We start from the raw sequence: 25,656 nt of genomic DNA, 5'->3' as shown, positions 1-25,656 counted from the left end.
GGAAGGCACCTTGGTTCACTGGCGTTGTTCCGTAGCACCGAAACAGGAGCACGAGTTGTCCCGAGGGTCTGTAAACACTGGCGGGGCCACGATGGCGTGCAGAATACCGCGCGTTGGCGAGACACCATGTCCACGCGAGGGAGGCGCGCCCCTCTTGCGACACCATGGGGTGCCACAGGCATCCTCATTACCCCTCCCAGCCCTGTTGACGGGGAAGCGCCCATCGAGAGCTATGACGTGCCGGCTCAATTGAGCGTCGCCCGACCAATGGGCGCCCTGATTGAATCGGCCCTCGTAGAGAGCTCAATTGGGTAATGAGAGTATAAGAGGCGCCGGCGGCGCTCGCTCTGGCGCGGCACCCGGAGGATGGGGCCTCTTTGTTCCGCGCGCCCGGGCGGATACTGCACCGCGCGCTAGTGCTCCGGCCTTTGTCCGCCGCGGGTAAGCGGGCGGCCGACTGCACTACAGCCACACACCGGTCACCCTGAAGACGCTCCCTGTGCTTCGGCCGACGAGATTCTTCGTTCAGCATACTTGTACTGAGCTGCTGTGTACACCACCTGTGGCAGTGTCTTGTGGGAGCGGTCTGCCGCGCGTCCCTTCAAGACTGCTTCGGCTCCAGTCGTTTGGTTTGGCTACAGGTATGAGCGCGTTGCCGAGGAACTTCTTTTCCTCCTCGTGGTATTATTATCCAGTGATCGTGATGATAATGTGGCTACAATCAGCCCAGTAAACGACTCACATGCGGACTGCTCTGGAATCATGGTAATGCGCACGAAATTGTAATGCGCATCACAGCGCACGAAAGGTTACAGAAAACAAGGGATAGACATAGAATGAAAGAGCGCTGACTTCCAACTTCATTCTCCGACTACCCCACGCCCCCTCCCCCCCCCCCCTTTTTTTTCTGTAACCTTTCGTGCGCTCTGAATGCTACCTCAATGAAGTATACTACCTGCTCACCCAAGCTTCCACAATTGTACATGCACGATACGTACAGAGAGACGCTCAAGCCTCGAGAGAAAATTTCGAGCCTTGTGCTTTAACGGCTCTGTAGTATATATTCCTTCATTCTGGGCAGCTGTCGAAACGCGACTACAAGTACTGTCTTTATTTTGGTGCCATTAAGAACATCGCCTTTACGTTCCAAGGCTTTAGTAAGCGATCATGTCACGGAGTATATATATACAAAATCGCAATAAGCGATATCTCCGTCTCTATCATGCACATCTGACTGCGCGGGATATCACGCCCGCAATGACGTCAAAGTGCGTCCTTCGCGTAATGGATTACTACGGATATGACGTCACGGAAAGAAAACGGGAGGGAGTGGATAGCGTTTTCCCGGGAAGGTAATATTCAGGGATATTTAGACATCGAATTAAATCAGCCACGTGTTGATGACGTCGAATAAGAATTGGGCACATTTATTCTGGGCGCACACTCGTGACACGCCGACGTTAAATAAGAGCCATCGTTTCGCTCGTGTTATCAGGGATGCAGGTAATCAAGGCTTACAGCCTTATTACTTTTACTTGCCAGTGACCACTTCAGATGTCACATATATGTTCGGCATACAGCGACACTCTATGATTTTTATTAGTGGATGAGAAGAACTTAAACGCAAACACACGGCGCGAGAAACGCCCGCATACAATTTTTATTTCTTCATTGCAACAAATACGAATACTAAAAAAAAAGGTCAGATAATTCGAAATTACGCCAAATTCCAACATATAACCAAAGTCTGCTCGGTCTCCAGTATTGTAAATGCATATAAAAACTCCTTATTTTCAATGAAAAAAAAAAAAAAAAAGAACGTTCGGCATCTTCCGTGCCTTCTCCCCCGTCTTGTGTCCACTCTTGCCTCCTCACTATACCTCACGCCAGCCGGATCGCCACAATGTCGAATTACTTGAACTTTGAGGTGGGGCACCCACCACCCTTCCACAAGGCGCAAGGTGGCCGAGAAGGCAGAGGGCTTCTGCCCGAAAATGGCGGCCGCAAGACGGGCACAAGTGCACGGGAAAACGGCGCCAACAGTATGGCGTAGTAGTTATTTACACTTACCGACGTTTGATGTTATGACAGCGTACGCGGTCGCGCGTCTGCAGTTTTGATATTCCGGAAGTGTGTGGCGCACAAGTGGCATCCAGGATGTCATGAGAAGTCCCCCTCCCCTGCCTTCTGTCCGTCATGACACAGGGAAATGGGCGGCCGCTATGTAACTATAGCGCTTTGTTAATCTTCGGACACTTTCAAAAACGCAGCACATGCGCAAGGAGACGTACAATTGTATATCTATCTGTCCGTGCAATAACTTACATTTTCTTTTCTAATACATTTTATTGAAGCTCTAGTAATACAAACGAAGATCTGTGATCTCTACAAAAGCATGAATTAATGCGTGTTGAGTGTATCTTCCTTCAAGTAAACAATTACAGTTAATTAATGGAATCTCATTTGAATGCGCCGATTTCGTGCAAAGAATGTCCGCCGCTGCAACTTAACCAACTGAAGTGCAGAGGCGGCTCTGAAGGGGGCGGCAGACCCCGAAATATTTTCTTCTGCTACCCCGTCCCCCCTCTATCCCATTGCCCCCCTTCTCCATTATGCAGTGCCAAGTGACAGTGCCATGCAATTGTGCATCCCTAACGAAAATGCAGAATCATGCTCTGCCCCCCAAGAGAGAAATCCTGGCGCCTCCCCTGCTGAAGTGACGGAAGACCGTCATCTATCAGAGGCCATTATCACCAATACGGTCTTCATTTCTGTAACTTTTTATGACTGACTTCTTAATGATTGATTTTAGCACGCATCTGGTGTTCAAGATAAGAGCCCAGGGCGTGCGGACGCAGTAGAAATCCTAGGACTGTGCACTTGTTCTGAGATACTCGTCCTAAATGTCTTTCACGATATATATAGACTAATGTTTGACGCATCATTAATGAAGCGTGTGTTTGTACAAGTGTCAACATACTTCGAATTAAGAGTGTAGTGTTGTCCTAGCGCTGCACAGACTGCATGTGATTGACTTAGTGAAATTATCCGAGTAAAGAAGGAAGAAAAAAAAAAAGCTCAATTTAGCACAGACGCATACGCGCAGCACCACAGTTGCTTCGCCAACTAACCACAGTAAAGATTCTTTACCCTGCATGCAGCAATACGTTGCAGCGGAAAGAAAAGTGCGTGTTACAGATAACATACCTATTATAGATTGTATGGATATCTTAAGTTTATAAACAAATAAATGTTATGGACAGTACAGGCCAGTGCTATCCATCAAAGCAACTGTATAATAAAACCAGCACAAGGCTGCAGTTTTCGTTGCATGTATTTTGGAACATCACACCTTGGCCCTTCTGAACAGTGCCACGGTCACTTTTACGCAGTGCGCAATTGCCCAAAGCAAGGCAGTCAACATAGCGTTAATATGGATATTACTGTGCATCACTTACGTTGCTTCTGCTCTTAAGGATTATGCTTGATGGTAAGGAACGCGCAAAACCAATATCGGTAAGCCGCAACAAGTTACTGCTGGAAACACAGCTTAATTGTTGCATTTCAAGAGGGTTAATTTGTCGCCGCGTCCCGAAATACGCAAAGAAAGAACTCCAGCCTGTTGCTGGTTTATCTAGTTTTTATTATGGATAGCACTGTCCGGTCTAGATTCGTATAGAATTCAGTACAAACACATTGACAGCTAGGCCACCTCGGAGCATCCGAAGCATTTCTGGCTTAGAGTGCAAAGGCATTCTTAGTGGCAACACCGACCTTCTTTATTTTGCTTATTACTTTTGTATTCGCAAACAAGCCTGCATTCGTAGGCTTGAATTTGTGAATCGAGAGAAAGGAAGGAAAGGAACAACGCCTACTTGCGTTCTAGGGAGGTGCAGCGAGAGACAGCAGAAAACAAGCGACACGCCGAAGGCTACATCAGAGCATATTAAAAAAAAAAAAAGAACACGTCAGAACGATTGCAAAGTTAACAAAAGGAGTCCAAGCTTTCCCTTTAAAATAAAAAAAAAATCATTACTCGAACTTGAAACGTCGAATATCGCGTTATTCGATTTAGAGCAGATCGCCCGAGGTTAAGCCATAACATAAGCGTTACCGACAACAGGCCACTGACCATACTCAAACCTCGAGGTAATGCAAAACGGTTTCACGCCAACAATGTCGACGTGTAATGATGCGGGGCTTCTGAAGGAGCGAAGGCGCCTCAGCACTACGACACCGGCATCGATACCAGCAGCGATGACGGTCTAGGACTCAAACTCGTGTCGAGAATAGGGTAGCATGGCACGTAGCGTCCTGTTGGTCACACTGAGCTATTTTCGTAGTAAGGACTCCCCAAGGCTTCGGCAAAAAGTTCGAATGGAACAACAGCTGAGCGAGCATTCAGAAGGACAGAGCCCCGACGCGGCGAGATGCCGATTGAAATGTCTCGAGGAACTGTTCTTCGCTCACGCCGACAATGTCGATTGATTGGGCACAACAGTTCGGATCTTTCAGAGGTCGTTTGCAGAGCGCTTGCTCATTAACGCCCACACCCCACTCCCTTTGGTGTAGACCACTATAACCAGACCCTTTCAGCAAATAAATGCACAACGCGTCTTGGCTGTATTAAATCGGGCTTCAGACAATTCCACCGAATTTTGACGACCCACAAAGCCAAATTAGTGTATGTCGACTGTACTATGTAATTTTGCGCCAGATCTCTCAGCCGCGGCACAGTCCTTACTTGTAGCACCTCAGATTCGAAGAGTGTAGTCGACAGTCCGACCGGATGCAAACATCGACGATAACCAAATCACATACCCTTCAACGGACATGTATGCGGACCTATGCAGGCATCCATAGGACAGCCTCGCTGGCCTAGGCGGCGCTTCATCACATGGTACCTTCCTCTCTGAAGAGGAAATTGAAAGGATACCAAGGACACTTTGCAAATACACACAAAGTGCCTCGAGAGGCCAGTCGCGCGGCAATTTTGCGTGTATTTGCGGGCTTCTTTCACGCTCGGAAAAAAGTTTTGTGTAGTACGTATTGAGCAATAAAACGCTGTATCGGGAGTTTTTCATGTGGCTCTACAATTTTCTCATTGACACTTCTCATCTAATTATATTATTTGAGAAATTGAATAGTTAGGTAAGAGTAATTATTTATTAGGCGCAATGAAAAAGAAAAATATACTTTGAACATCTCCAAGCGACGGCAAACAACATTACCTTTGTTCTGTCCAGCTGTCGCATGTGCCCATTTTTAAATCTTGGTGCATGACAGTTGGGACACCCTGCGTATAACGAGGTGCGTGAAAAGGGGTAATAGTTCCCGGGCTTATTTGTGCGCGCGGAAAAACCACAGATAATGTAGTACGGGGAGAGATGGGCTATAGGCGTACTTTGAAGTGCTGGAAACTTCGAGCAAAATCTACCTCGAAAAAGGGAAGGAATAAGAACAAAGGCAGATGAGCGGCTAGGCTACTATTAGGTACCTATATACGAAAAAGGTGTACTCGATGTGTAGAAAAAGAACGGAGAGAGTAACCAGTAACTATTTCGCTATCGCAGACAAAATGATGTTAAACGCAACATCATGAGATACGAGGGCGAATCAAAAAGACTTTGTCCCCATTTTTTCTTCGACTGGCCCGACCTTATCTGGCGGTAGCTCCGCGGCACGGCGTTGCTGTCAGTTGATGAAGATGGCGGTTGTGCTTCGCACGTCCACGGCATACGAGCAACGAAGTGTGGCAATCAGAACCGCCGACAAGCTCCGGTCAATTCACTGGGAAAGTCTGGACCACCCACCATAGAGTCCGGACCTCGCCCCTAGTGATTTCCACGTTTTCGGTCCGCTGAAGAAGTTCCTGGCAGGACAGCGATTCACATGCAACGATGAAGCCTAGACATCAGTCCGACGGTGGTTCCACAGTCAGCCGGACGAATTCTACCACAGGGGCATCTCAAATTTAGTGCTGCGATGGGACAAATGTCTGAACCGGTGTGGGAACTATGTGGAAAAATAGTGTAAAGTACGTAGAATAGTACGTATATTTGTAATTACCTGTATGTACCTTACTTTGGCTAATAAAAAATAGGGGCATAGACTTTCTGATTCGCCTTTGTATAAAGAGTGTAATTAATAGGTAGGTGCAATTGAGAGGGAGCTAGCTATGAAACCACATCGGATCGGACAGCAACAAATGAACTCGGGAGATGAAAGATTTAGGGTATTTTAAAGGGCAGTGTCACTGCTGTTCCAAATCAGATCAGGGTGCCTGAGAGCGCGTAGTCTATAGGAGAAAATTCCCTGATGCAGAATAATCGCGCACAGCCGGTGGAAATGGTGCAGAAACATTTGAGCACGTTCTGGCGATAAATGTGGCCGCAGTATAGCCTGCCCAATGCTTTGGGTTTTAAGAGCAGCATGGGAAACCGACATGAATCTGCAGTGGAGACTAGAAAGACGACTAGTCTCCATCGCAGATTAACCAGTCTTGTGGGACTGGTGGCGCGCTTAAATGAAAAGAAAACGTCCAGTGAAGGCGAACGTCAGTTCTGTATAATGTAACTGAGTGTAGAAAAACACTTAAAAATCAAGATACACAAGAAAGTTAAAAAGAACGAGCTTGGTGGCAGGTACCGCCGCCTCCCGTAAGAAAGGACGCACACGTTTGATTGTAAAGGAGCTCCGCAAAGGAGACCGAATTTTTGCCAAAAGGTTGGTTTCTTGAAAATTTGTAATGGCTTTACATCCGTGAGTGCGAAGGTATACGGACCACAGACTCGCCGGAAAAAAGAAAAAGTTATTCGTAATTCCGACGCACAATCTGAAATTGACGAGTGCAGTGGAAAGTTCGCAATGTCAAGTTTGTACTGTAGTCCTCAAGTTCAAGTTATGTATTCAAGTTATTCATAGGCGGAGAACAAAAGCGGCTTTATCGCGGAATCCCTGAAGCGCACACTTTAGCTTAGGGAAAGTACGTGAAGAATCTACAGGGTGTCCCAGGGCTAACTTTAGCCAGAGCTTAAAGATATGCAAATACCACCTAGCTGGACAGAACAAAAGTAACGTTCTTTGCCGTCGCTTGGAGATACTGAAACTATCTTTTTTTTCATTCGGCGCAAGTATATAATTAGTCTTATTTATTTATCAACTTCTCAAATATTATAATTAGATGAAAAGTGCCAATGAGAAAATTGTAGAGCTACATGAAAGACTCCCGATACAGCTTTCTGTTGCTCAATACGTGCTACATAAAAGCGTTTTTCCGAAAGTGAAAGAAAACAATAATGGGGTTTTAAGTGCCAAGACCCCTTTCTGATTATGAGACACGCCGTAGTGGGGGACTCCGGAAATTTGGACCAGATGGACTTCTTTAACGCGCACGGGTGTCTTCGCATTTCGCCCCTATCGAAATGTGACCGCCGTGGCCGGGATTCGATCCCGCGTCCTCGTGCTTAGCAGCCCAACACCACAGCCACTAAGCAACCACGACGGGTGAGCGTGGAAGAAGCCTGCAAATACATGCCAAGTGCCTCGAGAAGCCGTTCGCGCGGCAATCTTGCGTGTATTCGCCGGCTTCTTTCAAGCGCGGAAAAACACTTTTATGTAGCACGTACTGAGCAACAGACAGCTGTATCGGGGCTTTTTCATGTCGTTCTACAATTTTATCATCCACACTTTTAATCTAATTATAATATTTGAGAAATCGAACCATTAATTAAGGCTAATTATCTAATTAGGCGGAATGAAAAAATAGTTTGAGCATCACGAAGCGACGGCAAACACTACCATTGTTCTGTCCAGCTACGCCTGCTTGAATTATGCTGTGCCATTAAAAGATCAGTGTTTTTCACAGTGTGATACCGTTGCTGAGCTTTCAAGAGCGTTACACACACACACACACACACACACACACACACACACACACACACACACACACACACACACACACACACACACACACACACACACACACACACACACACACACACACACACACACACACACACACACACACACACACACACACACACACATGGGTGGTGCGCTGCGAAGACGACGTTTTGCATTTACCCGCCGCGGTAGCCCAGTGGCTATGACGTTGCGCTGCTGAGCTCGAGGTCGCAGGTTCGATCCCGGAGGCGGCGGCCGTTTTTCAATGGGGGCCACTTGTAAAAACGCTCGTGTACTTAGATTTTAGGTAGACGTTAGAGAACCCCAAGTTCTCTAACGTCTGGAGTCCCCCACGACAGCGTGCCTTGTAGTCAGACCGCAGTTACGGCACGTAGAACCCCCAGAATTAATTTTGTTAATGATGCTTCTTTCAACAGATGCGGCAGGTCAGGACTGAGGATGGTACCACAAGAGGTTCGGACGCCGACGGACGTGTGACACCCCGGGCTAAGTACTAGCGCCGTAGGAGTGGGATTTCGGGCTACTCCTGCAGCCTTGGTGCTTACCCCGGGGGCGTCACGGGCCAGCACTACCGTCGCGACGCCCACCTCCCCATAGGGAGGGCACATCGTCGTTTCTCTAATAAAATTCAGTAAACATATCCTGCCTGCTTTCCTAACACCTTTTATAACGCCTGTCCGAAGATGGATAGACAGCTGGGTAGTTTATTACAACTGCTTTAAATGCACCGGAACTGCCACCCCACAAAGCTTTTGCGAAAAATAAAAAAAAAGTGAAGTCTACAGAACATATATGCTTAACTATAAGTCGCTTTTATATGCACAGGACAACTGTCACTGTTATCACGCTTGGCAACTTCGATGAAAGCGCCGATTACGACTGGCGCAGTGGTACGAGAAACCTCGGCCCAGGATCCGGACGTTAATTGGGATCGGAAAATCCCGCACCAGGTAATTATTGTATTTGAACGAATATAACGACAGTTTTTCCCCCCAAGTTTAACGCCTGAGAACGCGTCTCACGTTATATTCGGGTTCGTGACAAGTGTGATACCCCCCCCCCCCCCCCCTTTTTTTTTTGCGTGTGTGTGTGCGCGTGCTTCGGAGAGACCGAAAGTCACCCCTCGCTTAACAGTTGAGGTCGCTTTATTTACGTGGAAATACGGCATGTGTGTGGGATCATCACTAAGAGAGCGATCGAGGCCATTCCAGAGGCGCAGGTGTCGAGGTTTTGGTTCTGTATGTAACAAGTTGCAATACAATAGCCTGCTATCACAAATAGACGCGCCCTGCACAAAACTAAGAGAGATAGCGCCCTGAAAAGGCAGCGAAGCTAGTAAAGCCCAGGAATGCAACAGCAAAGAAAACCCCCTGAATATTTCTTTGGTTCTGTGGTTGCACTTGGGTTGTGCAGCGTTATAGTTTTGCTTGCACGATATTTCTCCACACATACATTTCATACACATATCTGTCCACAATAACAAACAAAGAAGGCTACACAAGAGTTAATACGGCAAGTTATGTTTTAATTAAGACGTCAATACGCTCTGTGTTTTACAGCTCAATTTGTTAGAAAAAGGAGGTCACCTCAATAATCCGTGTTTCATTCGAGAAAGACCCGCCGAGGTAGCTCAGTTGATAAATGGCGTTCTACTGCGGAAGACGAGGTCGCGGGTTCGTTTCCCAGCCGCAGCGGCCGCATTTCAGTGGAGGCGACGTGCAAAAACCCTCGCGAGCATAGATTTAGCTGCACGTTAAAGAACTTCAAGTGGTCAAAAATAATCAGGAGACCTCAACAACGGCGTCTCTCATAGCCCCGGAGTTGCTATTGGACTTTAAACCCACTGATGAATGAATGAATGAATGAATCGAGCGAGAAAGAGAACTGCGGATTCGTGAGCAGCCGAAGCTCATATCTGTGCAGCACAGGTTGGTAGATGGAAAAAGAAAATTCTTCGCAGATGTACGTCAATCTGCGCAACTCATACGTCCAAGACAGCGAAGCTGTACAAGTTCTCACACCTTCCAAGTACTTAGGGTCCATAAGCAGGCTGTTCTTAGTGCTGATTCATCACCGACGCCGCTTGCACGTTCTAACCGATGCCCTGGTCATACGGCCGCTTCGGGGCTTTACCACCGCAGCCGTACAAACAGCTGACCTCCAACGTGAGCCAATAAAACACGACGTGAGAAACAAAACTTGCGGACAGCGCACATCTGTTGTCTATTCGCGTAGAGGTGGACGCAAGGTAAGTCTTAGTTTAAATACAGTGGTGCTTACGTTTTAAAGCAAAAATTCGGGACTGCAACGCATGTTGTTTTGCTGATAGCGGGCTCGCCGCCAGAGCTGCGGCCCAACTCCGATGCCGCCTATTCATAATACATGTAAAACACAGCTAGAAATGCTTTTCGGAGATGGCTCATTTTAATGAAATATGTTGCACTTAAGAAAGTTAAATTCTAAAGACTGTTGGAAGCGAAATCTTGATTTAAGGCCTGGATTTGTTCTATAAGAATTGCCGAAAATCGGCCGAGAAAAAGAAAAGAAAGAAAAAAGAAGCACGACGTTTACAAATCCGTAATTACGCACCAAGCAGAGATATCGCAGCTCTGTAAGCTGCATGCGTTGGAGCATTTAAAGCGGAGAAATTTCACTTATTAATTTATATTTTACATGAGTTTGTTACAAGGTTTAGAAGGGTTTCGCAAAAGTCCTACTCAAATATTAGTGGTGTGCTTATATTAAGAGCCAGGTATATATTATTTATTTCAGAATTACTGTCAGCCTTCACAGAAGGCCTTCGGCAGGAGTGGGACGTACATACCAAAAGAGCAAAAATGCATAACGGGAAAAAGAACCAGCTTAACAATACGTGAATCAAGTAAAAGAATGCATAATAGAAGAAAAAAAAAAGTAAGAACCAATCTAACATGACGTGAATATAAGAAAATCATACATGATCAGCCCGCTCGGAGCTGGCCTGTGGCGAAAAAAGTGGGTCGAATGATCTGCACCTCGGTACACTATTCGTACAGTAAATGTGACAAAAAGTAAAGAAAAATAAAATAAAAGAGCGTATGTATATGAAACCAAACGCACTAAAATAGCAACACACGTGAATAGGTTGACGGCGGTTCAATTTGAAACATCGAAAATCGACCATTCCTCCTTCCGATAAATAGAAATATAAAAGAAACAAGCACAGAAGAAGTATGTAGAAGAACACTGAGAATAAAAGTTCATCAATTTTATGCGCTTTAGATGTACTATTATAGATGCAATTTACAGAATTGCGATGCCGGTGGCTTAGCGGCTATGGTGTTGCGCTGCAAAGCACGAGGTCGCGGATGAAATTCTGGCCGCGGCGGCCGCATTTCGATAGGGGGCAAAATGCAAAAACGTCCGTGTTCCGTGCATTGGGGGCACGTTAAAGATCCCCAGGTGGCCAAAATTAATCCGGAGTTCGCCATTACGGCGTGCCTCATAACCAAAGCGTGGTTTTCGCAGGTAAAATCCCAGAATTCGATTTTCAATAATTGTGATATCATTTTACATTCCCGAGTTAAAGTTGTAAACGTGGTAGTTTTCTGACAATTTACGATATTCAACAATTTTTATAGAAAAAGTTGACGGCCTAAATAAAAAATCCGTTCCCAAACGCCACTAGATTACAACTTTTTCTTTTAAACGTACGCCACAAAACTCGTCAAAGTTGGTGTAATGGTTTCCAAGAAAACGATTTCTCCTTGCCGATGTATCAAGAGAGGAGCCCCCGAGCTAAAACGGTATGTGCATGCTATATCCACGGCTGAAAGCAGATCATCTGACGACGCCATCATGATGGTGACTGACACCATCCAGATAATCATTTGACGACAGCCGGTAAATCGCTTCGGAGTTGCGCGTCCCGACGTTACGTATCCGCGTAGCAGACGACTGAGCGATCCGGAGCCAGTGCTAAAACACGACGATCTGCTCCCACATGACCCCCTTCTTTGTCATCACACATCTTGGGAAGCGCAACTGAAACTGATTAGTAGAAAAGGCAATATAAAAAATTATTTAGGACGCTCTGAGACTTTACAGTATATTTTCTAGGGTTTCGAGATTGAGGACTTTCCCTTAAGGGGACACTAAAGAGCAAAATGATTTGATTAAATTACCCCTTCACAATAGCAAAAAAGCCTCCGTCACGTTGACAAAAACACTTTGTGAAACACGCAAAAACGTAAGACGGGCAGTGACGCCGCCTTGAAATTCCCGCGCCAGCTCGCCATAACGTCATCGATTTTGCCGCCCACGCCCTCATAAGTGCCAGCCACTGTTCCTCCTCGAGGCTCCAAATAGTTCGTACTTCAGACTTTCCTTTATCCGCAAAGAAATGCAATAACCACAAAAATAAAATTATAAGCGCATAATTTTGTACGTTCTCACTCGTTTTTTACAGCGGAACGGTCTATTGAACTAAAGCAAAACGCTTGCTTCGCTGCAACTTATTGTCAAGTTTCACTTCAGTTGGCAGTGAAGTTTCACGAGAAAAACAGGCTCAGCAGTGAAATGAACTGTACCGTGGATTTTTGAAAAGTGAAATGCTCAGACTCCACACACTTTGTCTATGTCTGTTGCACACCTCATTGCTTCCGCCGGTGAAGACTTCAAGAACAGCAGACGCTCCGGAGGTATCAAGTACCACGCCATTTTGCAAAGGACACTAAAGGCAAATATTAATCCAACGTGGACTGTTAAAATACAATTCCAGAAATGTCGTAGCGCTTCTTTCGTGCCAAGAAAAGATATAGTTTAACAAAAAATCGCGCCTGAATGGTCCGAATACCTCTATCGCAATTCAAATCTTCCCCGGCCCCCTAACCGGGGAGTGGTGACCTTACGCTATCACCGCCCTTTAGACGGCGAGTAAAACGGCGCCTGACAGACGGCGCTACGGATCCTTGTTCAAAACTCAAACACGCGGCCGTTCGCGTAAAGTGAACTGTAGTTAGAGCATCGTGCGACATCGCACGGACGTGGCAATCTCTCCTACTTGCAGTTTGTGCGAGTTTCGCGAGCCAACAAAACCAGTACAGCACTGCTCGATAACGAAACAGCTGAAACACAAACGCGCGGATGGCGCAGAGTTGAGCGAAAACGAAACCTGATACCTTTCGACTGCCCGCGTCGTTTTCAAGGGTAACGTCCGTTCTTATTGCTAAAAATCGAATAGAACTGGACAAGTAGCATTTTCTTCCGTCTTATAATGCAATGCAATGACCTGCAAAGTACCAGCCCAATTCGTCATCGGGCTGGTACTTGAATGGCCCCGGGGGAGTCTCAACTCGTGTCCTGCATTTACCTCGATTCATTTACTAAAGCTATGTTCTCGATAATATTGACGCCTTTGATATTCTCGAGCATTAATCTATCCCTTTAGCCTGAATTAATATCTGCCTTTAGTGTGCCTTTATATTTTTATCAATAAAAAAGGACTATATAGTATTAAAAGGACTATATAGTATTTTCCAAAAACCGAAGAGTGAACTAAGGAATCTTTGAGAGCTTTACTGAACTATAGAAGGTGGGGGGGGGGGGGGGGGGAAATTTCAACGCGTGAAGTCACACGTACTGGCCCCGGGGTTGTGGCACGAAGTTTAAGAATACAACTTTGACGGCAATTTTCTCTTCTAATAATTAACCCATTACCGCGAAATCAATGATACTGTAGTTTTTCACGAATACTTTATAAACATAAACTAATTCAGTGTTTCTCTTTATGTTCCTTTAAATAAAAAAGATAAAAAAGTAGAAAATGTCATGCCAACATAAGAAATGTTGGTTAAATTGTAAAACAGCACCTACGGAGCATTTTAATGGATTGATTTTTCAGAGTCATTCATAGTTGGAAGAGATAAGTGAAATCTAAACGTTGCATTGTGCCCATTTCACTCTGCACGGTGACCATGCAATAATGGCAACTGAAATGTACACCATGCAACAATTAACCCACAAAAATGGAAACTGTGCGGTCATGGTAACAGCATTGTCACCGCGCATGGCGCAAAGTGAACATACTGACGCTGTGCAAATTACTACGCCACACCGTAAATTCGTTCCTTTTCCTTTTCGACTTCTCCCCATGCTCGTTCTAAGTATGTTTATTCAACCTCCCATGGAGCGGGAAGTGAAATAGCAACACATTGGGCATTTGTATGAGTGCCGATCAGATGCACCGAGCCTCTGCTTTTTCTAGGACAGAACCGACAACACCTGCCTCTCCTTGATTTTGTGAACAAGATAATGGTTGAATGATGAGCTGTATCATTTCAACTTAAGTGAGCACATACTAAAGCATTGCGATACATGGCATGCCATGGGTGAAAACTAGATACGAAGAACTGTTCATATGAACAAAACTTGGTTGGAACGAGTAGTTTTGCCATGTCCAGTAACCGAACTGCAGCAGGAGGACGCAAAGCATTAGTATGCCCCTGACCAACACACCAGAAGAAAACAGCCTCAGCATTTTTCTACCATTTTTAATGCAGTTGCGGAAAATTGCCTTGCATGGGTGCATGTGGAATGCAGCGTAGCACAGGCAACAATACCATGTGCGGTGTGAGCAAATGCTAAACACTACCTCGTGTTCTGTGATTGTCAGTATTATGACAGTAGTTGGAAGTGTATTAAAATTTTGGTCATTCTGGGACAGCAAGCGTATTAGCAAGCAAGTTAGCCTGACAGCAAGCTAGCTTTTAAGAGCATCCAGTAAGAGTATAAATTCTAAGCAATCTTTTGGAAACTGAGTTACCTAGGTCATACAATTTTTTCCAGATAATAAAGTGCTGATGTTGACACATAGTGATTGTGTGGTCAACCATCGTGCACAAGAATATCCTTAAGTTGCTTGACTATTTGCAAAAAGGAAACTCCTTTTTTAACTCCATAGACTACCGGTTATCTCCTCTACGCATTACATGGCCTGTCCAGCTCCATTATTTCCTCTTAATGTCGACTAGAATCTCGGCTAGATAACTTGTGGGCCGTGCAGGCTGAGTGGAAGGATGCAAAGTCATCACGTAGAACTGGGGGATAATCTGTAAGTGTCGACCCTAGTGGACATGTCCATTTTGTCTCCTGCTGACGTTCTAATTAATTGGGCTGGAGCACACGTGAGAAGACAGCCCCACCCCCCCCCCCCTCACCCCCCCAACCAATCAGCACTTCAGGAGCAAACAAAATAGACATGTCCACTAGGTGGACACTTACAGAATACCCCCATGGCATGTAATGTCTTTGTGCACAGAAGCCTTACTGTTGACTCTGCCAGAAGGTGCTTGGCAATAGCCATCGTTGATTGTTCAGGCTTGTTGTTGTTCACAATGGTCTACACCTGCTAAACCACATGCACAATGTCTAATACCTGGCACTGCTTCTTTGCCAGAGGTGACATGTCACCGTCAAAAGTCATGAGCTCTTTTCTTACCTTAAAAACAAAGTACCTTGTCACGTTCAGGAAGGCAGCGGTCTCCAAGTTGCTGTGGCTGGCAGCTAAGACAGTTAAGAGTGCATGCATTTTCAACTCCTACCCCACACCAAAGCATCCCAAACACCATGCTAAGATTACAGTACTTTGGCTAGGACTGCTCCATGATCTAGGACCATAGTCTAGCCTCACCATGTGTCACAATTAATGTGCACTGTAAGCGAAAACACTACCACAGGAATCAAATAGTTGGGTATGGTGAATTCAATGTATTCACATCATCCCACTAGCAAAGATTTGACATAAAATATCTAATTCACACTCACAAAAGCCATTTATATTAACAATATACATTTTCAACTGTTCACATGTCACACTTTTATGTTGCAACTCTCACTTCTTGCTCCCTGGGGCTTTACGGAGGCGTTTGCTTTTTGGTTTTGCCGTACCAGACTTCGGTGCTGAACAGCTGCCTGTAGATGCCACGCTTGCATTGTCCTCATCCTGGAGAAACATCACGCGGACTTAGTAACTTTTCTCAATACCAGATGTATGCCACTGCAACACCGCTGTACACTGTCACAGTACTCTGAGCATTTTTTTTTTTTTGCTATGTGTTTCTGATACAATAATGAGCGTTGGCGAGCTAGATGGTACATGACTTTGAAAGCGAAACAGTGCTAAGAGCTGGCCTAAACAGAAAGACACAAAATGGCGCTCCGTCTTGTGCCTCTCTGTTTAGTCCCATTCTTAGTGCTATTTTACTTTCAAAGTGTTTCTAGTAGAAAACCACCAAACCCCTAAAAAAAGGGAGGATAGCGCCCCAGTTCATCGACAAAACTGTTAGGTGAATGAATCTGTGGCTTAATTCTAACACTAATGAACACATGTGCCTATTTGTTACCTTAATTATACACAGTATACACAGAGTTCACCTACTACAGTCCATGCAAAGGGCACAATTTTCACCCACATGACTACAATAAGGACTAACTTTTTGGCCTTTTTTATAAAGCACCACAGGAACTCAATAAAAACAATCAATTGTTTTTCAAGCACATTAAAAAGCTGAATTCGGCACTATTGAACCAGCAGTAAGATTCAGTTTATCATTTGAAAACAACTAATTTTTCATGACGTATCCTCTATCTGAGGAGGTTAACGAAAGTACAGGCACAGCTGACAGAGTTAATGCTTAAATATGTAACCCAGCATGTGTGGTGCTGCTCACAGTTTTCCAATGATGGAAGCACAAAGACTGAGTAGATGATGTAATAATATTGTCTCACTACAGAGTCCTCAAGCTTCAGCTTATTCTAGAGGTTAGCACTAGGCAGCTGTCTGAGGCTGAAGGGTTGGCCTGAACCTTAGAAGTTACTTGCCTAATGCTTTGTTCTTTCACTGCATAAATCAATATCTTATGAGGCACAAAGCGTAATAAACAAAGCCACAAGAACGTCTGAACCCACAAGCATGAAGATCAGACATATCCATGTACTTCCCATGATTCCCATGGTCGGTCAACGACTTCAGTGCCAGAGTTCCCTCTAGTATATTGTAGGAAACTCTATGTGTCATGTGTTCAATGCATTTACTGTCATGTTCCGCTGAGACAAACGCTGCCACTAAAGGGGTCATTATTGGTGTGGCTATAGAGGTTAAGCTTATGCATGCTGATTGGTCAAGTTCAAATTATCCAGTGAAGATATATTTTAGGATCGAAATGATGAAAGTTTGCACCGATAGAAATGCATGGGCACTGCCTAGGATCTTGGGTCGGGATCAAATTACCTGGAGTCAAGTTAAAGGAAGTCTACTATAGTATATTCACTTTCAGGAACACACAAGACAGCATAACTAAAGAAAACAATGGTGTAAACACCAGGATAGATAACAAAAATGTGCCTTACTGCACTGCCACTGGCTTCTGCAGACTCCTCTAGGCGAGCCTGTACTGTTGCTGAATTAATGCGGAAGTCTCGAGCAGTGCTCATCTTCACAAACTCCATAAGGTTGACCTGCATGGGTAGCATATACAGGTTGACTCATGCATATGCCTGAAACGAAAATATGCCAACTGACCTTTGACTTCTTCATCAACTGGATGAGCAGCTTCTCATGTTGTTCAATGGCATAAATTAGGGATGGAATGGTACTTAGTTCCCTTACAACTGCAGCCTTAATGCAGGTGGCAAAAGAAGAATGATGTGAATACAAAAGCATCACTCAAAAGTGTACAAATTTATCACAAACAGAAGCACATCTCAGATGTTTGCACCTACCTTCCGTACTTCATCTTTCCGTGGTTTTTTCTTCGCTGGCTCCCTTTCAGATTCTCCATTCTGCATTTGGGGTAGGGGTGGAGAGCACTTGAACAGTTCAAAACAATAGACTGATCCTAGTTATAACGAAAAGGAGCTCATCCAAGCTAAAGAAATTTAAACCAGAAGGTTTATCTGTGGCAAAAACAGTCATCAGTCACTTTCAATAGTTCAATCCTGGCATGAAATAAAGAATTGCTTTGAATTATCTGATTTTTAAATAAAACTAAATGGCTGAGTAGCATGGGCACTTTTCAGAAATGAAGCAGAAGGTCAAGTTAAAAGGTAGGTAAAAATAACTAATATCCAACAGATTTACAATATATTTGCATTACTTGTACATTGCTCCCAGGACACGTTCATGCCACTTGTCCTTGCAACCTTATAATGCACATATGCAAAGAAACACTGAGTTAAAGGGTCCCTAAAATTGATTTTGTTGTATGCCTTGACACACAGGGTATATCTCAAGAAATGCTTTCTCAAAAGAATTTCATGCCAACGTGGTGTAATAACACAGTTGCGAGTGATTAAACATTACGCTCCCTTCAAGCCATGGTGTTCCCCTTCAACTTTTACACCGTGCAAACATCGCAATGTCCCGTTTCCTTCAAGTGGTGACGCAAGTGTTGACTACTTCTCTACTTCTGGTTGATTTGAACCGTGTGTTCCCGTGTCTTTCCCATGCAGTTTTTCTTGCTAGCCCTGGGCTACATGAAGCAAAATTGAAGGACAAACTGTATGCGATGGATGGAAATGCGGTGGCGCACACACAATGTTCGCTGGCTTGCACCGCATCATGAGAAAAGAGATGGATGCCACCACGGGCGTTCACCAAAATTCTGCAGCATAAACTAGAAAGTAGCTGTTTCCGGTATTATTTCGTTTTGATAACCGCCTGATAACATGTAAATATCTAATAACATATGTTTACGATTGCTTGTAAGATTTCTTTGCAGCCATCAGCGGAATAAGAAAGCGTTGCTGCTAACTTGTGAATGTGGTGAAATTGGATATTTAGAAGGTTTTCTCTACTCTTTAAAATCTAAAAATATAATTTTTTACATTAAAATATTACCCCCCCCCCCCCCCAAAAAAAAAGAGAAGGAACATTGTCATCGAACCTACACTTCCTGCCTGGGAGGTGGAGATAGTACCACTGCACCAAAGTCTAACTCATGATGGCTTTTGACAGACTTATAGCACGGTTATAACAAGGAGACGCTGCTGCACCGTCAACTTTTGTATGTTTTCTATTGTGAAATACCCCCTTACTAAAATGCCCCAAAGCCGTATTATCGGTTGTAACGATGAAGTCTGGCTTCTGGTTGTCCGTGCTGACAGGCAATGGAATGCAAAACCTTGCAAAGAAAAAAAGGTTCAAGCCACTGCACCCTCCCCGCCGACCCGACAGCTGCCATGTGCTCAGCCTTCTCCGAATTGCCAGCCTCGTGTTCCTCTCTTCCGTAGCCCTTCCACCCCTCTGTACACGAATGGACTGCGCCAACTGTGCTGCCAGCACTGTTCCTAGATTGCTCGCTAGCCCCTCATTCTGCGCAGTTCTGACAATGGATTAAGTCACTCATGCTTGTTTTTGTTGGTTGCGTCGAAGTTGTACCTGACCACGTGGTTTTTCAGCCTCGTTTGAATCACCGTCAAAACAGAAAATGGCTGATCCGCCCGCTGATCATCGGCAATACACGGCGTTGTCAGTGAAAAGAAAGTGCACTACTATAGATTTGAAAATGAAGTGCCTGTAACCAATGAGCCGATCGTCGCGAATGTGCTTGCATTGGATAGCGATGACGGCAGTGACGGCCATGACGGGAACGATGACTCAGTAGGGAAGGCTGCCTCTACTTTGTCTTCGCAGGAGGCCCTGCAGATGATTCAGTCCCTCAGGGGCTTTGTTTTCGTGAGGGACTTTATGCTGCACTATGTGGAGCACCTGAGTGCCTTGGGGAAGGATGTGGGCAAGCTTAGCTTAAAGCAAGTGTAAAGGGGGTTTATTCGGGTCGCAGAGCAACCGCGACAAACGTAGCACCAGCAGGTAGGGCACAGCTAGAGAGCGAACTGGGTACGAGCCACGCGATGGGCAACAGGGCTTTTCAGCCTGCCGATCTTCATCACAATTACCCGCGGAATTGAAGAGTAGCCATCCTGGCGACCTAGGAAGAGGTGAGCAAATCGTAATATGCCTTCAGCCGGTCAATGTGCACAGTCTGTCGCTCCCGACGAAGCAAGTTGGGAGATGCGATACGAGTTCGACCACGTAATTAACTGGTGATGGGTGTGCAACCATGCGGTAGGGCCCATGGTACTTCGGGAGGAGTTTGGATGAAAGGCCAGGAGCAGCAACAGGCGGGACCCATATCACACGAGTGAGTCGATGGGGAAGGGGTGAGGGGGTGAGCTGAGGTCATGACGCTCTTTTTGGCAGCACTGTTGAGCAGACGTCAAAGAACGGGCCAGCTGTCGGCATTTCACGGCATACTGAGCGACCGCAGAAACAGGTGAGCATTCAGCAGGGTCCGGCTGGTACAGGAGAACCGTATCAATGGTGCTGGAGGGATGGAGGCCGTAAAGCAGAAAGAATGGCGAGAATCCGGTAGTGGCTTGAGAGGCAGTGTTACATGCGTATGTGATGAATGGAAGTATAAGATCCCAGTTGGAGTGGTCAGACACAACATACACTGACAGCATGTCACCAAGAGTTCTGTTCAATCGTTCCATTAAGCCATTGGTCTGTGGATGATAACCAGTAGTAGTGCAGTGAATAATTTGGCATTCAGATAGGAATGACTGCAGGACTTCCAAGAGGAATACGCGACCCCGATCGCTCAGCAGTTCATGAGGTGTGCCATGGCGGAGAACAAAGTTGTTTAGAATGAATGAGGCGACGCCTTTTGCTGATGCGGCAGGCAAGGCGGCGGTTTCAGCATATTGTATCAAATGATCTACGGCAACAACAATCCATCGGTTGCCAGCTCCAGTAGATAGAAGAGGCCCGCATAAATCAATGCCGACACGGCCAAATGATTGGGTGGGGAAGTGGCTGGAGAGGTGTGGTGGAGAGATGCGGGACAGATTTGCGTCGTTGGCAGGCAACGCAGGAGTGTACGTGTTTGTGGACGAAGTTGTACATGCCTCGCCAATAATATCGTAGGCGAAACCGTGTGTAGGTTTTTGACACTCCGGTGTGACCGTACTGCGGGTCAGAGTGAAAAGCGGAGCATAAATCTTGTCGAAGGTGGTGGGGCACTACTAAAGAGCCATGTGCGGCCGTCATTGTGGTAGTTGCAGCGGTATAAAGTACGTCGCGGATGGTGAAATGCTGCGCCTGTTCGTGTAACGCTCGAGGTACTGAAGCAGCCAGAGGTATTGACAAAAACTCGAATATCATGATGATCCATGGGTCTTTTCGTTGCTCCGAAGCTATGTCCAGGATGTCAAGCGGTGAGATATCATGTCTTATGTAGAAGTACTGCTGTCTGAAGTAACTGGGAAGCGCGAGAGGGCATTGGTGTCAGAGTGTCTGCGTCTAGAGCGATAGACAACACGGATATCATATTCCTGGATTTGGAGGGCCCACCGAGCGAGGCGGCCCAACGGGTCTTTGAGGTTAGACAACCAGCAAAGAGCGTGATGATCCGTCACCACGTCAAAGGGTCGACCGTAGAGATATGGGCGAAATTTCGGAAGGGCCCATACAATAGCCAGGCACTCGTTTTCTGTTGCTGAGTAATTGGCCTCAGGTTTCGTGAGGGCACGACTGGCATAAGCGACCATGTATTCGGCGTTAGTGTTCTTATGTTATGCGAGCACGGCACCAAGGCCGACACCACTGGTGTCAGTGTGAAGTTCTGTAGGAGCGCATGGATCAAAATGGCACAGGATTGGCGGAGACATGAGTAGGCGACGAAGAGTCATAAAGGCATCATCAGAGGCTTCCGACCAAGTAGAAAGTTCATTGAAGCCTTGGAGAGGTGGGTTTAGTGGTGTGATCACAGTAGCGAAATTGCGAACGAAACGTCGAAAAGCATAGGCCAATGAAGCTGCGTAGTGCTTTCAAGTTAGTGGGCTTCGGGAATTTGGATACGGCATGAAGTTTAGCAGGATCAGGAAGAATGCCTTCTTTGGAGATAGGCCTAATATAGTCAGTTTTCGAGCTGCAAATAGGCACTTTCTTAAGTTAAGCTGGAGATCAGCATTCCGGAGACAGGTCAAAACTTGACGTATACGGCGAAGATGGGTCGGAAAATCAGGAGAAAAGAAGACAATGTCATCGAGGTAGCAGAGACAAGTATGCCACTTCTGGCTGCGCAGGATGCCGTCCATCATGTGTTCAAAGGTGGCAGGCACATTGCAGAGACCGAATGGCATGATAGTGAATTCATACAAGCCATCTGGTGCTACAAACACGGTTTTAGAACAGTCAGCGTCAGCCATGAGCACCTACCAGTAGCCAGAGCGGAGATCTAAGGAGGAAAAAAAGTCTGCTCCTTGCAAACAGTCAAGTGCGTCGTCGATACGTGGCAATGGGTATACATCCTTTCGGGAAATCTTGTTAAGCCTTCAATAATCAACGCAAAATCGCATGGTGCAGTCTTTCTTTTTTTAACTAGGATGACTGGCGATGCCCAAGGACTACTAGAAGGCTAGATGACACCGCGTTTGAGCATATCGTTCACCTGGTCATTGATAATGCGTCTTTCAGTCGCCGGTACTCGGCAGGGACGCTGTCGAATGGGTGCATGGCTCCCAGTGTTGATAGTGTGTGAAACAGTCGTTGTGCAGCCGAGTGATGTTGCTTGGCAGTCAAAGAGGAAAAGAAGCCTTGGAGCAAATGAAGAAGTTCGTCATGCTGTGTCGTCATAAGGTTACTGGCAATAGCTGGCGTAAAAGAACGCAGCAGTGACTGAGGAGGTGATGCCTCGAGAGTGGCAAGATAAGTGGAGTCGTCCATCGTGTCAAATATTGAAGATGAGGCCAGTGGCTCTTCTCTGCCAAGGCTTTCACGGCGGCGTAAAGTAATTGGTTCGGCCAATGGGTTTGACACACACATAAGAGCGGCGCCAGTTTTGAACTCGAGGATGGCGAACGGCAGCTAACTAAGACTTCAGACAAAGCGAAGAGTACTGTGACGTCATCTACAGAGTCACTAGAAGTACTGACAAGAGCGGAAGACCAGGCAGGTATAACGGTGTCTTCTGAAATGGCGATTTTGCGACAAGGGTCCTTGTGGTCAGTGATAATATCAGTCGAAAACTGAAACAGCTCGATTTCGGCACGGGTGTAGTCAATGATCCTGTGATGTGTGGAGAGAAATTCCCAACCTAATATGATGTCATGTGAACATGATGGCAACACAATGAATTCTATGATATAAAGGACGTCCTGAATGATGACACGAGCGGTGCAGGCGCCGGATGGCTCGACGTGCTGCACGTTAGCAGTCCGAAGGGACAGTGCAGAAAGCAGCGGCGTCACTTTTCCCATCTTGCGGTAAATACCAGCATCAACTGCTGAAAGCGCAGTGCCGGTGTCGACAAGTGCTAGGGTCAATGTTCCTTCTATTGCAACTTCAATAACGTTTTTCGGGGAAGTGTGAGGCCTTATACATTTCGCTGACAACACTGTTCTCACCTCCTGAACTGTGATTTTTAGTTTTCCTGGTGCAGAGGGCTCCGCCGACGGTGCATGGGGGAAAGGGAGCGGCAGCGAGGAAAAGGTGAACGGCGAGCGGAGAATGCGGTCTTGATGGCAGGAGGAGATTCAAAGGTGTCTGAATAGTTGCGGACGTTCGTTGTAAGGGGGCGACAGTGACATGCCACGTGTCCAGCATGGCCACAATAAAAACAATTGGACCGCGCCAATGGTCTTGAGGTCGTGCATGCTGCACCAGTGGCCGGACTGGAGGGGATACGAGCGGGTGCAAAGATGGGCGAAGGGGACCGTAGGTCTGTGGTGCAGGCTTCGTAGCGACTTCGGTGTACGTCAGGGGAGCGGCAGTCGGAGCCTGCTGCAGAGACGGCGAAATGTGGTCGGCTACCTGCTCCTTGATGACAGATTGGAAAGCGGGCACCAACGGAGAACTAGACTGGCCATGTGTAAGTGGAATCAGAGAAAGCTGATGAGCCACCTCTTCACGGACGAACTCTTTGATCTGGAGCAGCAGCAAAGTGTTATCCGGGGCAACAGCCAAGCTCGACATTGAAGTGGCCTGAGGAGGAGATTGGCAGGTCGCTATGCATTGTTTGCGTAGTTCGTCGAAGCTTTGACAGAGACTGACGAGTTCAGAGACTGTCGTCAGATTTTTCGCCAACAGCATCTGAAAGGCGCAGTCTTCATTGCCTTTAAGATATGGCAGATCTTCTCGGCATCAGCCATTGTGATGTCGATGCAGTTATAGAGGTCGACAACATGTTCTATACAACTGGTAAATGTCTCCCCGCACTGTTGCACACGACCACAGCGCCCGAATACCTCCGCCACGTTAGTTTTGAAGGCCATCCACGTCGTGAGTTGCTTGTGGTTGCGGTGCCACACGCTGGCGACACCGCTCAAATAAAACGACACGTCATTAAGTTTTTTGGTGTCGTCCCAGTGGTTGTGGGTGCTCACCCGGTCGTAGTCAGCGAACCAGTCTTCTACGTCATGGTCTTCGGTACTGCGGAAGATGGGTGGGCCACGTTGACGAAACGGGCTGGGGCAGACCAGGGTAGTCACCGTGGCAGCGGGTTGTGGTGGTGGTGGTCCTTCTTCCGGCATAATGAAGACGGGCTGCAGTGTCTGATTGCGAAGTTCCAGAATGCCTGTAGTACCCAGCACCTCCACCAATTGTAAAGTGGGTTTATTTGGGTCGTAGAGCAGCAGCGAGAAACGCAGCACCAGCAGGTAGGGCGCAGCCAGAGAGCAAACTGGGTACGAGCCACGCAATGGCAACGGGGATTTTCAGCCTGCTGATCTTCTTTGTCACACAAGCAATGCTGACGGACATAGAATTTTATTGTGCAAGCCAGTGAGAAGCACGTGGCGGGATGCTTGTGGCGATCTTGCCTAAGCATTTCTTCAGAATTTCTCAAGCAGAGAAGCTGCCGAGGCAACCTTCAATTGTGGCATTTTTTAAAAGCCCCATTTTGGGGCCTCCAAAGCAATTGCCTCGGTGGAGCTTGCATGTCACTTGCTGTAACAGCCACAGCTTTTTAGACATGACTGGAGAAAAAAGCAGAGTTAAACAGTTAAACAAGTGAACACAATCAGCAGCCGGATGGAGGAAGGTAGTGGGGAGGGGCACTGGCCTTCCTGCCATTATAGTTTTCTCACAACAGCTCTGCCATTCCTCTATTTTGATTGTTTTTCATGCAAACCGGGTGGAACAATTATTGGTTACAACAATAGAATTTAATGTCACTTGAATATTGTTATAAGTGGGTTTGACTGTATTGGAAAGCAAGTTCAACTGCCTTCGCAATGCTTTTTTCAGATCTCCTCTTGTTAGGATATTTTTCTGCTTTCATATTCCGGGAAAATTATACACAAAAATTTGCTCTCCGACAAATGCTGAACCTGCAATTACTGCTAAAAGTGACTTTCCAAAACTGCAGGCAATCACTTTGTTAACTAAGGAGGTTGGTGATGGCATTGCCATGCAGCGCTTACATCTTCTACAGTGTGTACTCGCTGCTTTACTCCCTGCCTACCTGCAGAGCAAGACGAGCATAATACAGTGCTGGTATTATTCATCTTCCTGCCACCAAAGAAATCATTGCTGCTCCTATTTTCATTGGCTGCCATTGCTAGAGCTGTAGCAGACGATCTGCATTGTCAGGCAGAAGTGGGCCATTGGTTTGAAGAAATGTCTAAATTTATTGCATTTGTGTACTTATTGATGCGGTAACATTCTTAGGTTACTTCACACACTTTCTGGGG

General features: G+C 46.2%; 1 protein-coding gene and 1 long non-coding RNA gene across 3 annotated transcripts in view; one reads left to right on the top strand and one right to left on the bottom strand.

The window, feature by feature from the left end:
• Window positions 1-358: 358 nt before the first annotated feature.
• On the top strand, window positions 359-8,566 carry LOC126543947 (uncharacterized). The gene is made up of 2 exons (XR_007602022.3): window positions 359-641; window positions 8,343-8,566. It is a non-coding gene; the product is annotated as an uncharacterized lncRNA (long non-coding RNA).
• Window positions 8,567-15,718: 7,152 nt separating this feature from the next.
• FANCI (Fanconi anemia complementation group I) overlaps window positions 15,719-25,656 on the bottom strand; it is a 97,186-nt gene continuing 87,248 nt past the window's right edge. For both annotated transcript variants that reach the window (XM_050191107.3, XM_055061425.2), the window contains 4 exons: window positions 17,686-17,745; window positions 17,486-17,581; window positions 17,314-17,421; window positions 15,719-15,907 (listed from right to left, as the gene is read on the bottom strand). In XM_050191107.3, coding sequence (XP_050047064.2) covers window positions 15,797-15,907; window positions 17,314-17,421; window positions 17,486-17,581; window positions 17,686-17,745 — 375 coding nt within the window. In that variant the 3' untranslated portion in view covers window positions 15,719-15,796. The remainder of the gene's footprint in view (window positions 15,908-17,313; window positions 17,422-17,485; window positions 17,582-17,685; window positions 17,746-25,656) is intronic.

The sequence above is a fragment of the Dermacentor andersoni genome, chromosome 1, assembly GCF_023375885.2.
Source record: "Dermacentor andersoni chromosome 1, qqDerAnde1_hic_scaffold, whole genome shotgun sequence".
NCBI lineage: Eukaryota > Metazoa > Arthropoda > Arachnida > Ixodida > Ixodidae > Dermacentor > Dermacentor andersoni.
This window is presented reverse-complemented; position numbering and strand designations above follow the sequence as displayed.